This window comes from Argopecten irradians, chromosome 1 (genome assembly GCF_041381155.1).
Source record: "Argopecten irradians isolate NY chromosome 1, Ai_NY, whole genome shotgun sequence".
NCBI classification, from domain to species: Eukaryota; Metazoa; Mollusca; class Bivalvia; order Pectinida; family Pectinidae; genus Argopecten; species Argopecten irradians.
The window spans coordinates 67,505,961-67,519,874 of record NC_091134.1 but is presented as its reverse complement, the minus strand read 5'-3'; the positions used below and the strand labels follow the sequence as shown (position 1 = coordinate 67,519,874).

The following is a 13,914-nucleotide window of genomic DNA, read 5'->3' as shown; positions in this document are numbered from 1 at the left end:
GTGGCTGTGAAAGAGCTGATGTACATGTGATTTATTTTCAAATGAATTGATGAAAATTGTATGCATATATATATGTATATTGGTATTATGAAAATAACTATACAAATACATCACAACAACGTTGGCAAGTACCTGGGTTAATCTGTAATCAATCTCTCCGAAGATTGAATGAATGAGGGGCCGCGGTGGCCGAGTGGTTAACATGTCCCGACATATTACCACAAGCCCTCCACCTCTGGGATGCGGGTTCGAATCCCATGTGGGGCAGTTGCCAGGTACTGACCGCTGGTCGGTGGTTTTTCTCCGGGTACTCCGGCTTTCCTCCACCAACAAACCTGGCACGTCCTTACATGACCCTGGCTGTTAATAGGACGTAAAAATAAACAAACCAAAAAAAATGAATGAGGATGTATTTCTGACTACATGTTATAAACTAGTTCACCAGTAGCTACACAAAAGTACATTCACCTTCAACCATGTCAACTATGGAATAGTTACCTTTTCCCGATGAATAGTTCACCAACTATTCCACAGCAAAAGATACTTATTCCACAGTACTAGGTAATAATAGTAGACTTTGCTCCGACTATACCTCAAGCTATAACAAAAGATGACATCATAGCCATGTTTTAATGTATATATGATTAACCAAAGACAATGTAAGTCTGACAAAATAAGACAATATTAGACCCCACACTGTGAATATAAATATTAGCCTTCACAGCCTGCTACAGGTGGTGATTGTTCTGGACAATGCATACATGTATGTGCCTTTTAATTTAAATTTCGATGTTTGAGAATAAAAAAATATTAATCAAACTTTTGTATTGAAAATTAATTGTAGTGGCATTCATGATTCGACTAAATGTCCATATCTAGCGATAGCGATTATAGGGAGTGGTGTTTATGCAAGTCATCATCACGTGGCATAGGATCACGTCCTACCCGATTATGACGTCACAGATGGAATCGTATATAAACCGCGGCTAAGGCCCCAATCGCCATATTGGTAATTTTTGTCTTGCTGCGTCAGTGAACGTACGGGCAAAGTTATCCACCGTCTTCTACAAGTTAACATCTAAACATCTTTGTTTACACTGATCAATAACATCAGAAGAAAGAAAAATGGCACAGACACAACCCCGCCAGAACTTCCACGTGGAGACTGAAGCTGGAATCAACCGGCAGATCAACATGGAGCTGTACGCTTCCTACTGCTACCAGTCTATGGTGAGTAAGCTGGATCATATGTTCATATGTAGTTACGAAGCTAGAAATGTTTAATTTGGTGGTGTTTATTTCAGACACTGGCATACATAATAAATCTTTATGAAATGTCTATGTGCCCATGTATTTGCAACCTTGTTTACGCACAATCAGAAGGGGCCCACGAAGGGTTACTTCTATAAAATTAATAAAAATAAAATGGCATGTCAGCTGATTATGTTTAACGGTGTAAATAGATTAATATTTAAGAGATATATACTGTAAAGCGGCGTCTCAATATAATTCATAGTTTACGTAAACAATTTATAACATTCACCAAGATGAACTGGATGACAGATCTAGAGTTATCTCCCTTGCTCCATGAACAATAATGCAGTCAGTTATTGATTAATTCGCGGGAAATAATGTTTCGAGTTTTGTCAACAAATTTAAAATGTTTTACAAAATATTTTGTAGTCCTTCTACTTCGACCGTGACGATGTGGCGTTGCCAGGATTCGCCAAATACTTCAAGAAAGCCTCTGATGAGGAACGTGAACATGCTGAGAAGTTCATGAAGTACCAGAACAAGAGAGGAGGCAGGGTTGTCCTTCAGGACATCAAGGTAATTATACTAAACTCTCAGTGAAATTGAAATATTTTAAATTATGCAATACATGTGTAAGAAATTGACAAGTTTTGTTTTTTTTAATTTGAAGTAGTAAAGTAAATGTATCTGTGTTTTGTTTCCTCTATAGAATGTTGTATGGTATCAAAACAAATTAAAATAACAAGTATTTAAATAATGATGCTGAATATTATTTCCACAGAAACCTGACCAGGATGAATGGGGCAGTGCCCTTGAGGCCATGCAGGTTGCTCTGGCCCTGGAGAAGAATGTCAACCAGTCTCTGCTTGACCTCCACGGTGTTGGGGACAAACATGGTGACGCTCAGGTGAGTTTCTCTAAAATTAGAAAAAAATATTTATGCTAACAAGATTTGGTTTGATACAGTCCTCGGTTACGCTGGTGATAATTTATCATGTATAGCCATTTGTTCCTATTCTCCTTGTCCTCATTAGACTTGTTCATATTACAAAAGTGTCTGGGAAAATTAAGATATAAACTTATTTGGAAGCAACATCTTTTCAAAAATAAATTGTCTTGTGTTATATTTTTCCTTTCTTTATTACAGTTCCAGGATTTCCTTGAGAGTGAATACTTGGAGGAACAAGTAAACGCCATCAAGGAGATCTCGGACCACATCACCAACCTGAAACGTGTTGGACCTGGTCTTGGCGAGTACTTGTACGACAAGGAGTCCATCAACGGATCCTAAACTAGAGGCTCTCCAAGTGGAAGCTTCTGGCAGTGTTGATACATTTAGCCCAGAATGTAGTCTTCTAAAAGAACTCTTTTTGTTTTAGTAATATGAACTATTCCAGAAGGAATTTTTAATTTTTAATGTAAGTGCATTTTGAAAAGAAAAGAAAAATTACATGGGCAGAAAAAAAAAAAAAAAAAAAAACAATAAAAAAAATGTAAAACATGAGAGAAAGTGTTTGTTTTCTATTTAATAGAGGATGATTATTTAAAGGCCCACTACCTTTCCGAAACCGCTTTCAAATTTTAAAATGGGAATGTAAAAAGACATTGATAATTTTGTAGAGTCACAAAATTTTTTTTCTTGTCGTTAGTACTACATTTATCGTCGCCTTCTTAACGATTTTAACAAAATAAATAAAATGTTAATTTTCATAATGCCGGTCTTCTTATATTTCCCGCTGTTGTCCTAAATACCGCACGGAAATTGACTATCGCTGCGCCAGATGGCAAAACAGTGAAAAGACTCTCCACTGTTAAAAATCTTGCATATTTTTGGCGTTGTAAGGTCAACTTAGGCCATCAGTATATATTTTCTGATGATATTAATGTTTTCAAGAAACCTTTGTTACTTCGAAAAGGTAGCGGGCCTTTAATATATGAAACTATGGAAGATAATTCCCACAACATCTTGTTGACCAAACAATGTTTGTAAATGCGATTGTCTGGACTTTCAAAGGGACATAACTGCTTTGAGGAACAGTTGGCGTAAAAAAAGAGTTGCCTAGACAAATAACCAATATGCACCAAGCATCTGAATACAAGTAGATTGGTCAGGAGAGACGGAACTGATCTAGATTGTCCTAATACAATTGGACATTTGTGCATGTGAATTAATGATCGAAGAGCTTAACTTTGATGTAACAAATGAATTCATACTTGTCAATTCTAAACCTATATTATAATGCCTAAAAGGTTTGAATGGTTGTATTGACCTTGATTTTGTCCGAGCTCGGAGTAGGATTTATTCTATCCATCTACATAGTTTTTAAAATCCATTAACATTCACTGAAGTGTGTCAAAAAGTACAACAAAACAGGCAAATTATATCCCCAGATTTCCAAACAGAAAAGTAAATGAAAGGGGGATAACTCTGTTCCATACAGTAACATCTGGCATAAGTGGCAACATTTTTTACATGGAAATGAGTAATTAAGGCATCATAATTTACACAGTCAAATGCTGAGAAAGAAAACATGAAAGCATAATAAATTTAAATATAATTTTATTATAAACAAATTTTTAACAAAGTGATTATTGCTCTGGTGCTTTAGTAAATGTGATCACTGAAAACACCATGATCTACTGAGTATGAGATGGAAAGCTGATGATACTAGTACAGTAGTAGAACTTTGTAATTCATTTCTAATTTTACAAATAAAGTTAAAATACACTCATGAAAGACGAAGAGTTTTAAAATCTAAAAATACTCTGCGAAAAAAATAGCCATTCATCCTAAGAATTACACCCATCTATTACTAATAACAGTAACAATATTGAAGATAAGATAAATAGCACAAGGAATGTAAAACAGGCACTAAAGACAAGGTCCACTAATACACTAAAGGATACTAATTAAAGTAAATGAATTCACAAAAGATTTATAAAACTTATCTTCCGTTGGTAGTTCTTGATTTACCTACAACACTGGATCCCTTATTCACCGACAACACTGGAAAGACATTTCCTACACTGAAATTGGATAACTACAAACAATAAATAATGAAAACAAGTTACCACCTTCTGAGTAGGTTAAATACAACCAAACCCTATCTGGATTGTGTTCTTCAATATTTTAAAGATATATTTCAATATCAACAGTTAAGAAGTAAAAATTTATTGTGCACTTTTTTCATGAAGAGGACCACAATAATCTTATATTATGAATCACATTTTAGTAAATTTAATACAGGTATTTGGCAGAGTATCTTACATAAATTAATATTTGAATTTAAGATGCTACACAAGAGAAACCCTTATTATGACTTTTGTAAAGGACACGACCCAAAACTTTTAAATGGAGTAGATATCTGAAATAATAGTAATGACTAAACAGTAGAATATCAAGAAACATGGGAGCCTTGTCCAAATTGACGGAGCGCCAGCTGTCAATTAAACCACCCGCCTAATGCATGTGACTTTGCATTTTGTATTGTGTATGCTACGATGTTTGCTCCAACTTGAATAGGTACACGTGCATGTGTGAGCACAGTGGCTACATATAGTCTGGCGATCGGTCAATGTTTGGCTGGTTTTTGTTTTAAAGATATGGCAGGTGTAGTAGGAAAGTAGCTCAGCGACCAAGAGAAAAAAAACTGACATGGGTGTGGAACGGACAACTCAGAGAGGGAGAGCTAGTGATAAAGCATCAGGATATTTGAACCACTCTGTCCATATGTGTTAGGTAGTCCTACAGGGTAACTAAGGAATGTCTTACACAAAGATAACTTATGGGAATCTTGTCCTGGGACAGTTATGTCACTTTACTTACTGTATAAGTCTCAGATTTATTTTGTGGTGGAGGTCTAACAAGGATATTGCAAATAAAACCTATGAACAGTTAGATAAATGAGATTATTCTACTATGTTACTTTGATAATAAAAGTAGCAACTGATAGCCAAGGGTTTTCAGGATGATACTCTTTTTGAAACCCTAAGCACATCTTTTGTCAAAACTGAAGTTTCTGTTTTCAAATTCTGATTGGATGCGGCTAGCTTCAGCCGACCAATGAAACCGCGGTTTTTATATGTCAACAAAACTAAACCGAACATTTGTGTATTGAGGCATGCCATGCATGTCATCAACAGCTCCTAGCAAAGTCATAGTTTTAGACCAGCTAAATGAAGTACTAGGATACATTGCTCTCCAAACAGATTCGAAAAGTAGATACATGTGTGGTGCAGAGCGGGAACTTCAGTTTTGAGGCAAGACCTGCCAAAAGTTTCATTATCGTACTGAATACCCTTGGTTAGTGAAGTTGCAAAAGCAAATGAGTCATTCTCAAAAAAGTTCCAAATTGCTGTCTTCTCTATATATTGTCTTTTTAGAAATATTTTAATAGGAAAAGGTTTATGGTTTAGGCTTACAACTGACCATATGGAGCAAGGGAAGTAATATTTAATGCAATTTGTTTTGAAAATGATAATAAGGATAAAAAAAGATGCTCCACCACCAAGAGAGCTTAAATAATATTCATCATTTGAACAATATTGGTGTTTAATTATGTATATATATGTCTAATTAACACAAAAAAATAATAAAAAATAATTTGTTTCGCCTTTGGTGCATGCGCAATCAGTACTTCATTCCATATAGGATATAGTGACATGGATTTTTCTCAGGATGCAATTAATTCTTTTTCATATTTTTAACTTGAAGTAAAATTAGAAGCACAAACTTTTCAATGGTGGTAATGGTGTAAACTAAGTAACATTTGTAGCTGAAGAAAAATACTAAATCTTCTGCTCCTGTTTTTGATAGTGAAAAAATACCATTTGTCAGTGGTGGAGCATCTTTAAGTTGAGGTAAGTTTTTAAATCAAATCAAATCAATTACATGTTTTTCTATCAGTGAACATTTCAGTGTTCATGGTGTTAGCATATTTTTGAACCTTGACATGTATTTTCAATTGTTGGTTCAAATTGAGATGTTACAGTTTGTACTATGATGAAGAGTAGGAATGGAAAACTTTAAAAATTAAAGAAAACTTCTGTGGTGTTACCAAATAGTGATAAAATAGTAACATCACTAAAAAAATTTGGTAATACCATGGACATAAAAGAGTCATACATGAAAAATTCAAGATACCTTGTCATTTAATTGTTATAATATTTTTTTTTCAATCGGGTAACAACATGGAGAAATGTCTGTTGTGTTACCTTTGTCAGCGGTATTCAATCAATGTCCATAAAGTTACCAGGAAAAAAATGTTGCAAAATGATAAGTTTAAGATGAAATATAGAGCATGTTAACAAACAAAAAGTAATACTAAAAGAATACTAGAAATCTTTTTGAGTCATTTTATATGATGAAATGAAAAGTATCTGTATGCTATAAAAGTACAAAGATGTGACTGGTGAGCTATATTATTTGTCAGCTGATTACGGAGTATTAAAGCACAATGTAATATAACCTATTATGAGCTATTACTTTGACTTAGTATCAAATGAAATGAACAGTTATAATTAAATCAATAGATTTTAAAATAGGATATTATGGCATTTAGATATGGTAACGCCACGGACATTTGACCTTGAAATGTTGTCATAGTAACTAATTGGCAGCTTATCAATAATTACCAATATAATTTTTGATATCTACAATGACCTTTTTCTAAGTTTCTGAATTAAAGTAATCCATTTATGGGGGTGAGTTTTTCAGTTTTCTTTATGTTGCATTTGGAGCATTTCTGAGAAAAACTCAGATACCTTTACTTGATAAAGAAAAATATCTTAATACAAAATCACATCTATAGTACAGAATATAATCTTTAACAAGAGGCCCATGGGCCTTAGCGGTCACCTGAGTTCGGATACAGAATGAAACAAAGACATATATAAACACTATATATTGGCCCATCAGGCCCTTGAAATCAGTCAGTGATTTTATAACTGACTTTTCAATCTATGAAGAGTATCTGTTTCTATCAAATCTGTGAATTCAGAAGATTTTTTTTCCTAATTTTAGTCATCTTGACCCCTTTTGGCACCGCCCATCTACCCCTGGGGGGAGGCTAGGACCAATATGGATATGATGCTAAAATGCTATCGCAGGGTAATAATTCTAACCAAGTTTGACTCATTTCTTATGAAAATTAAGCAAATAATGCTCAAAAATGTGTTTTTCCAACATAAACTATAATAGATTTGACCCCCTACTCAGGGGAAAGTCCGAGATACCAGGGCCATGAAATTCACATTTTTTGTAAAGGGCCTTAAAAAAACCTTTTAATCTATGAAGAGTATATGGTTCCATCAAATCTGTGAATTCATCAGGAGACTTTTGAAATTTTAGCTATTTTGGCCAATTTTGGCCCCGCCCTCTGGCCCCTGGGGGTCGGAAAGGACAAATATGGATATGATGTTAAAATACTATCTCAGGCTAATAATTCTAACAAAGTCTTCCTATTACAAATGACCAAATAATGCCCAAAAATGTGTTTTCCCCATATAAACTATAGTAAACTTGACCCTCTCCCCAGGGGGGAATGTGAGACCCCAGGGTCATAATATAATTCACAATTTTTATAAAGGACCTAAGACCTTTCAATATATGAAGAGTATTTGATTCTACCATTTCTGGAATTTCAGAAGAAGATTTTTGAATTGTTAGCCTATTTGACCCCTTTTGGCCCCATCCCTCAGGCCCCTGGGGTCAGTTGCGGAAAAATTGTTAATAGGATTCAATGGCCTTCTCATACTGATAATTCTGACAACATTTGACTTATTTCCTATTACAAATGACCAAATAATGCTCAAAAATTTGTTTTCCCTATATAGGCCATAGTAAACTTGACCCCCTCCCCAGGGAGAACATGAGACCCAAGGGTCATATAATTCAAAAATTGTGTAAAGGACCTTGAGACATTTCAATCTATGATGGGTATTTGATTCTACCATTTCTGGAATTTCAGAAGAAGATTTTTGAAGTTTTAGCCTATTTGACCCCTTTTGGCCCACCCCTCAGGCCCCTGGGGGGCTGGGACCATATGATTCACAATTTTGGTTGACCTTTGGCTATGGAAGGTTTCTGCAAAATTTCAACAAATTTGGTTCAGTGGTTTTGGTGACGAAGTCGAAAAAGTAAATTGTTTATCGCCATATGACGGACGACGACGGACAAAAGGCGATTAGAATAGGTCATTGGAGACTTTGTTTCAGGTGACCTAAAAACTTAGGTCACAGAAATCACAAAAGATGAAATTATAGTAAATTTAAAAGGAGAATGTTCAGTTTGTTGAATGGGATAGCAAACTCAGATATCCCTCACAGTGTACAACTATTTGTAAATGGATGTTAGGAGATGCACAAGTAATAACATGCAATGATTGAACTACAACTATGTTGGTAACCACCATAAATACTCTTCTGTTTGTGTCAATACATGCAAAGGAGAAAACAAGAATCATGTACGCACGATGCAACATGGTTTTTTTGTACATATACTGTGTATTTTATTTTCAATAATTGTATTATTTTCTCCTCTTTCTCTCTCCTCTCTCTCTCAGAATATAATAGAGTATAGAATGATAACTAATCTTCAAAATAAACTCAACAAAGCACTGTTGCCATGGAATGGAGTCAATTAATCTATGTTGCCTAACTACCACCTAAAGGAAAAAATCAGTCCAATGTATATGTGGGCAGAAATATTAATACTTTGTGAAGTTAAATTGCTAAAAATTGTAAAATTACACTTAATTGTATATATATAAGCCAAAGAAGATTAATAAAATCGCACATTCCTGGATAAATAATATCAAACAAACAAGCATATCATGAACTCATAAAGTTAACTTTTGCATTCCGTGAAATTTCAATATAAAGAGAAATTTGGAGTTATCAAATAATGAATGCAAATATATTGCACAATAAGAATGTACATTTATAAAAACACAAAAAAAAATATTGAGGAAGGGGTAAAAATTTCAAAAATTAAAACTAGAATACCATAAATACTGTTTAAATACTCAGTTTCTTTCCATTGTACTGTACACTGTATTTGGATTTCTGGTTGTAATGACAATACAAAGGGAGATCACTTTGTGACAGAGATCAATATTACTTTGGGTTTATTTTGGATTTCTAAAGTAAAATATAATTCTATATAAAGTAAAGCATGGTTTACCTAATTTTTACTGAGATATTTTCCAAGAACAACCTTAATATTGCGGCTCAACTATCATTTCTCAAAAACATGGATGAATACTATCATATTCTAGAAATATTTATCTTCACTTTTCTAAATAAATAACCTAAACAAAAACACAAAAAGGCCCAATGGGCCCAAATCACTCACCTGCTATTTAATTGTTATCATGGTGCATACTAAAGGCCATGCTATGAGATTCAAATGTGATTTTTTTTCATGTCTGACCTATACAACTTTAAATGTTGGTCAATCTCACTGATTAACAAACTCTGTAACCCTTTATTCCCTTTATAGCCCATTCTTCCCCTCTAACTTCTAATGAAGGTCAAGGTCATTCATTTGAACACTTTGTTAGTCCTTTATCCCAGCATGTCTTTTAAAGTCAATGACATGAAGTAAAATATTGGTAGGCTGAATATCAGGAATATAGGCCTCTTACTTGGTGGTTAATGATCATGATAAGAACAAAGTTTTAGTCTATAAGGCGCCTGTGGCCTTGAATAAATGCAAAGATAATTTCATACAGTATTTGAACAAACTTGTAGCCCTTTATATGCCAACATGCCATAGACCCCAATATCAGGACTCTAGGCCTCTCAATCATTGACAAGAACCTAAATATTTAGCCTATTTGACTCTGTGACTTCGAATGAATGTCAATATCATTTATTTGAACCAACTTGGTAACTCTTCATTCCAATATAAAGTTTTTAAGCCACTTAGTACCTTAAAAGAAGTCACTTAAATGGAAAAGCTCGCACCAGCCAACAAACGACAGATGCCGCGCACCAGCATAAACTCACTTGCCTTTCAGGTTTCGGGCAGGTAAGCTAAAAAATCCTTAAGACATAAACATTGATCAACAAAGAATATGTAGTGTAAATATATATCTTGTATGATTTAGATTAAATAACTTAAACTAAAGCATTAACATAAAGGATTGAATAACCAACAGAAAATGTTACCGGTACAATATTTGGTTTGGTGTTAACATTAATCTATTTTAAAATGTTTAAATATTCGTGTGAATTTGTATGATATATGTATAAGGCAATCCAATGAGATGGGAAAACAGAGGATGAAGCAGGAGACATCAGATGTTAGAAAGTTTTACATGAAATGGTACAATAAATGCTGATAAATCTTGTATCAAGATGTAGTCATTGTCATTTAGAATGTAATAACTCGGACCTATACATGTATCATAAAACTAAATAATCATTCAGTGAGGGATGGATTTCAAATGTGAATGAACATACGGGAAAATGTATATCAAAATTACCATCTCTTCTTAATGAAGTTCTTGAACCTTCTGAAGCTATATAAGTGAAATTTATATACACATAACTGACAAGTAGATTGTCAAAATAACGTTCAGATAAAAAGTCATATAGGACCTGACTTATGGATTTGGAAATTCAAATTACACAAAATCTGGAAGTTTATATTAAGGTCAGCATGCTTTGGTATCAGAGGCGATTCTTGTCATGAAAGTCATTAAAGCACTACAGATATACTGCAATACATACCACAAGCTGATATTTATGCAAGGGCTCAGACATAAGCCTCTGTTTAATCCCACTTTATCGTTGTTGCTTTTCAGACAATAAAACGTTAGGGAGTTGATTACAATAAAGTATATCTAATATGTGCTATTATCAAAATTACATAATTCCGTGTGAATACTGGAAAATGATAGAAAAAGAAACTAAATGTATTCCTCTTTTAGTTGTAAGATTCCAAAATATTACTATATATTATACTGCATTTAGAGTATTTTCTAAATCTATGTTAATAGACTTGCTTGTTTCATACAGCACATTCAAGTTTCCAAGTTTCATGTGAACTTGAATTTTTTCAGCTGTTTATTTTAAGTGTTAGTGATAGTGCATTTACCAAATAAAGCTACAGAGAATTGAAATCATAGCCTTGCTTCAAGGTCAACTCCTTTCTATAACTATCTTGTATAACAGCATGCAGATGGAAATGTTATAAAGCTACAGAGAATTGAAATCATAGCCTTGCTTCAAGGTCAACTCCTTTCTCTAACTATCTTGTATAACAGCATGCAGATGGAAATGTTATAAAGCTACAGAGAATTGAAATCATAGCCTTGCTTCAAGGTCAACTCCTTTCTATAACTATCTTGTATAACAGCATGCAGATGGAAATGTTATAAAGCTACAGAGAATTGAAATCATAGCCTTGCTTCAAGGTCAACTCCTTTCTATAACTATCTTGTATAACAGCATGCAGATGGAAATGTTATAAAGCTACAGAGAATAGAAATCATAGCCTTGCTTCAAGGTCAACTCCTTTCTATAACTATCTTGTATAACAGCATGCAGATGGAAATGTTATAAAGCTACAGAGAATTGAAATCATAGCCTTGCTTCAAGGTCAACTCCTTTCTATAACTATCTTGTATAACAGCATGCAGATGGAAATGTTATAAAGCTACAGAGAATAGAAATCATAGCCTTGCTTCAAGGTCAACTCCTTTCTATAACTATCTTGTATAACAGCATGCAGATGGAAATGTTATAAAGCTACAGAGAATAGAAATCATAGCCTTGCTTCAAGTTCAACTCCTTTCTATAACTATCTTGTATAACAGCACGAAAATGGAAAAGTTATCCTAAAACCCTTTCTAAACTTAACAAAATTATCATCAACATGAGGTAATACATACGGGGTGGGGGTAAAGTGTATATCAGAACCATGAACAAAATTATGATATGCAACATATAAAAACACATAATGGAAGTATCTTAAACAAGTCAAAATACACTTTATAACTGCAAAATACATAGGACAAAATTTTCTCAACAAAATAAGCATTCTATTCTTATCCAAAATTCTTAATTTAATTGAAAAACACCTGAAGAAAAAACACTCATATTCGAACCTCAATTTAAATGTGAAATACCTAGGGAAAAATAAATATACTATTCAAAACTCTACTCATAATTGTAAAATATATAATGAGATGCAAAATCAACACATAGCACCAAATAATATCATACATCTGTTTCTTCCAATGGTAAGTCAAAGACCTCGTCGGAGTGAGATGAAGACAGGCGCCTATCAGAATCATCTTCTAGAGAATTTGTGCTAGCCTGTGTTCCTTCAGACATAACTGGATTGGTTCCTTTGAGAAGTAAGCGAGATCTATGTACAGTTTGTTGTGACTCAAGGGGTGCACCCTCACCATCAAACACTTCCATACTGTCCCCTAGGTGAGCAATGTCTCTCTGCTCCGTCGAACGTTTCATCACAAACCTCGCAGACAGATGCAGTAACTGTGACTCAGACTGGGAGCATTTGATGATTGGATCCTCCTCCTGTGGTGAATGTATATCTGACAGGGAATGCTTCATACACTCAGTACAGACCCCGTCAGAGTTAACAGTACAGTTTGGGGGGTGGTAGGCACCTGTACCGTGGGGGTAGCCTATCCCTCCCGCAGAGTAATGCAGGTTCGGATTGCCGTACTCATATTGGTTTCCATCAACTGGGGAATGTCGGTTGTAGACTTTATCCTGGAATTCTGGTGAACCGTTGCCAACAATATCACAATTTTCTTGGTCTGTACTATCACAAAGCAGTGGCACAAGTGAATCATTCACACTCTTAGTTGTATTTTTATCTGGTTCATGGCGAATTTTTGGAGGACTTTCAATAACCACATCAGTTTTAATATGTATACAATTACCGACCTGTGATGTTTTATTTACCTGGCCGTTAAGATGTTTCGGTTCTGTCACTGGAGGGAAGTCTCCCACTTTATTTTTACTCACTGGTGATTGCTGAATTGTCTCCAGCACCTGAGGAATTATAATGGAGCGACGTTTGTTATCCTTGTTCAAGCTGCCAATTCGACTCAAAGCACTTCCGACACTAGATATTTCTGATAAAGTTTCTGGACTAGCCAGTGGTGCAGTGATAGGATCATTACCGAGATCGAGATATAACTCCTGTTTTCCAGGGTCCCCAGGATAAAGGAAATCCTTATCCAACAGGAATCGGTGTTCCTCGGCAGCGTGGTCCCAGGAGAAGAGAGGGGGTAGAGGCTGACGTTGCGGTTTGTATAATGGTAACTGGTTACACACTGGGGCTGTTTTACCAATCGTAAAGTCCTCCTGTATTATCAGTTTGTTATTGGAATTCCCAGATTCTACAGATGGCGAGCGCTTTTGAAGGAAGGCTTTTCTCTCAGCCTCCGTTAATGTACGGTTTGGTTTTGGTGGTGCCACATTTATCAAAACCTTCAACAAAAATATCACAATTAACAAGTAATACTTCTTGACAGTTTCTACTTTCAATTTGATTTCCATTATTCGTACCAAATAAAGCATACATAAGTAATATAATGCAAGGAAACTGAAGTAAATGACATTTTTTCAATAAATACAGCTGACATTCACTCAAACTTGCTTTAACGGTACCTCACC

At 34.7% G+C, this 13,914-nt stretch overlaps 2 protein-coding genes across 2 annotated transcripts in view; one reads left to right on the top strand and one right to left on the bottom strand.

Moving 5' to 3' along the window:
- Positions 1-950: 950 nt before the first annotated feature.
- On the top strand, positions 951-2,967 carry LOC138306141 (soma ferritin-like). The gene is made up of 4 exons (XM_069246528.1): positions 951-1,230; positions 1,684-1,830; positions 2,036-2,161; positions 2,402-2,967. Exons 1-4 carry the CDS (start codon positions 1,126-1,128, stop codon positions 2,543-2,545), a joined length of 522 nt encoding a protein of 173 aa, XP_069102629.1. The 5' UTR covers positions 951-1,125; the 3' UTR covers positions 2,546-2,967.
- Positions 2,968-3,797: 830 nt separating this feature from the next.
- LOC138310072 (diacylglycerol lipase-alpha-like) overlaps positions 3,798-13,914 on the bottom strand; it is a 74,240-nt gene continuing 64,123 nt past the window's right edge. Inside the window, exon 14 of the mRNA XM_069251241.1 lies at positions 3,798-13,728. Within this exon, the coding sequence (XP_069107342.1) occupies positions 12,481-13,728 (1,248 nt within the window). The 3' untranslated portion in view covers positions 3,798-12,480. The remainder of the gene's footprint in view (positions 13,729-13,914) is intronic.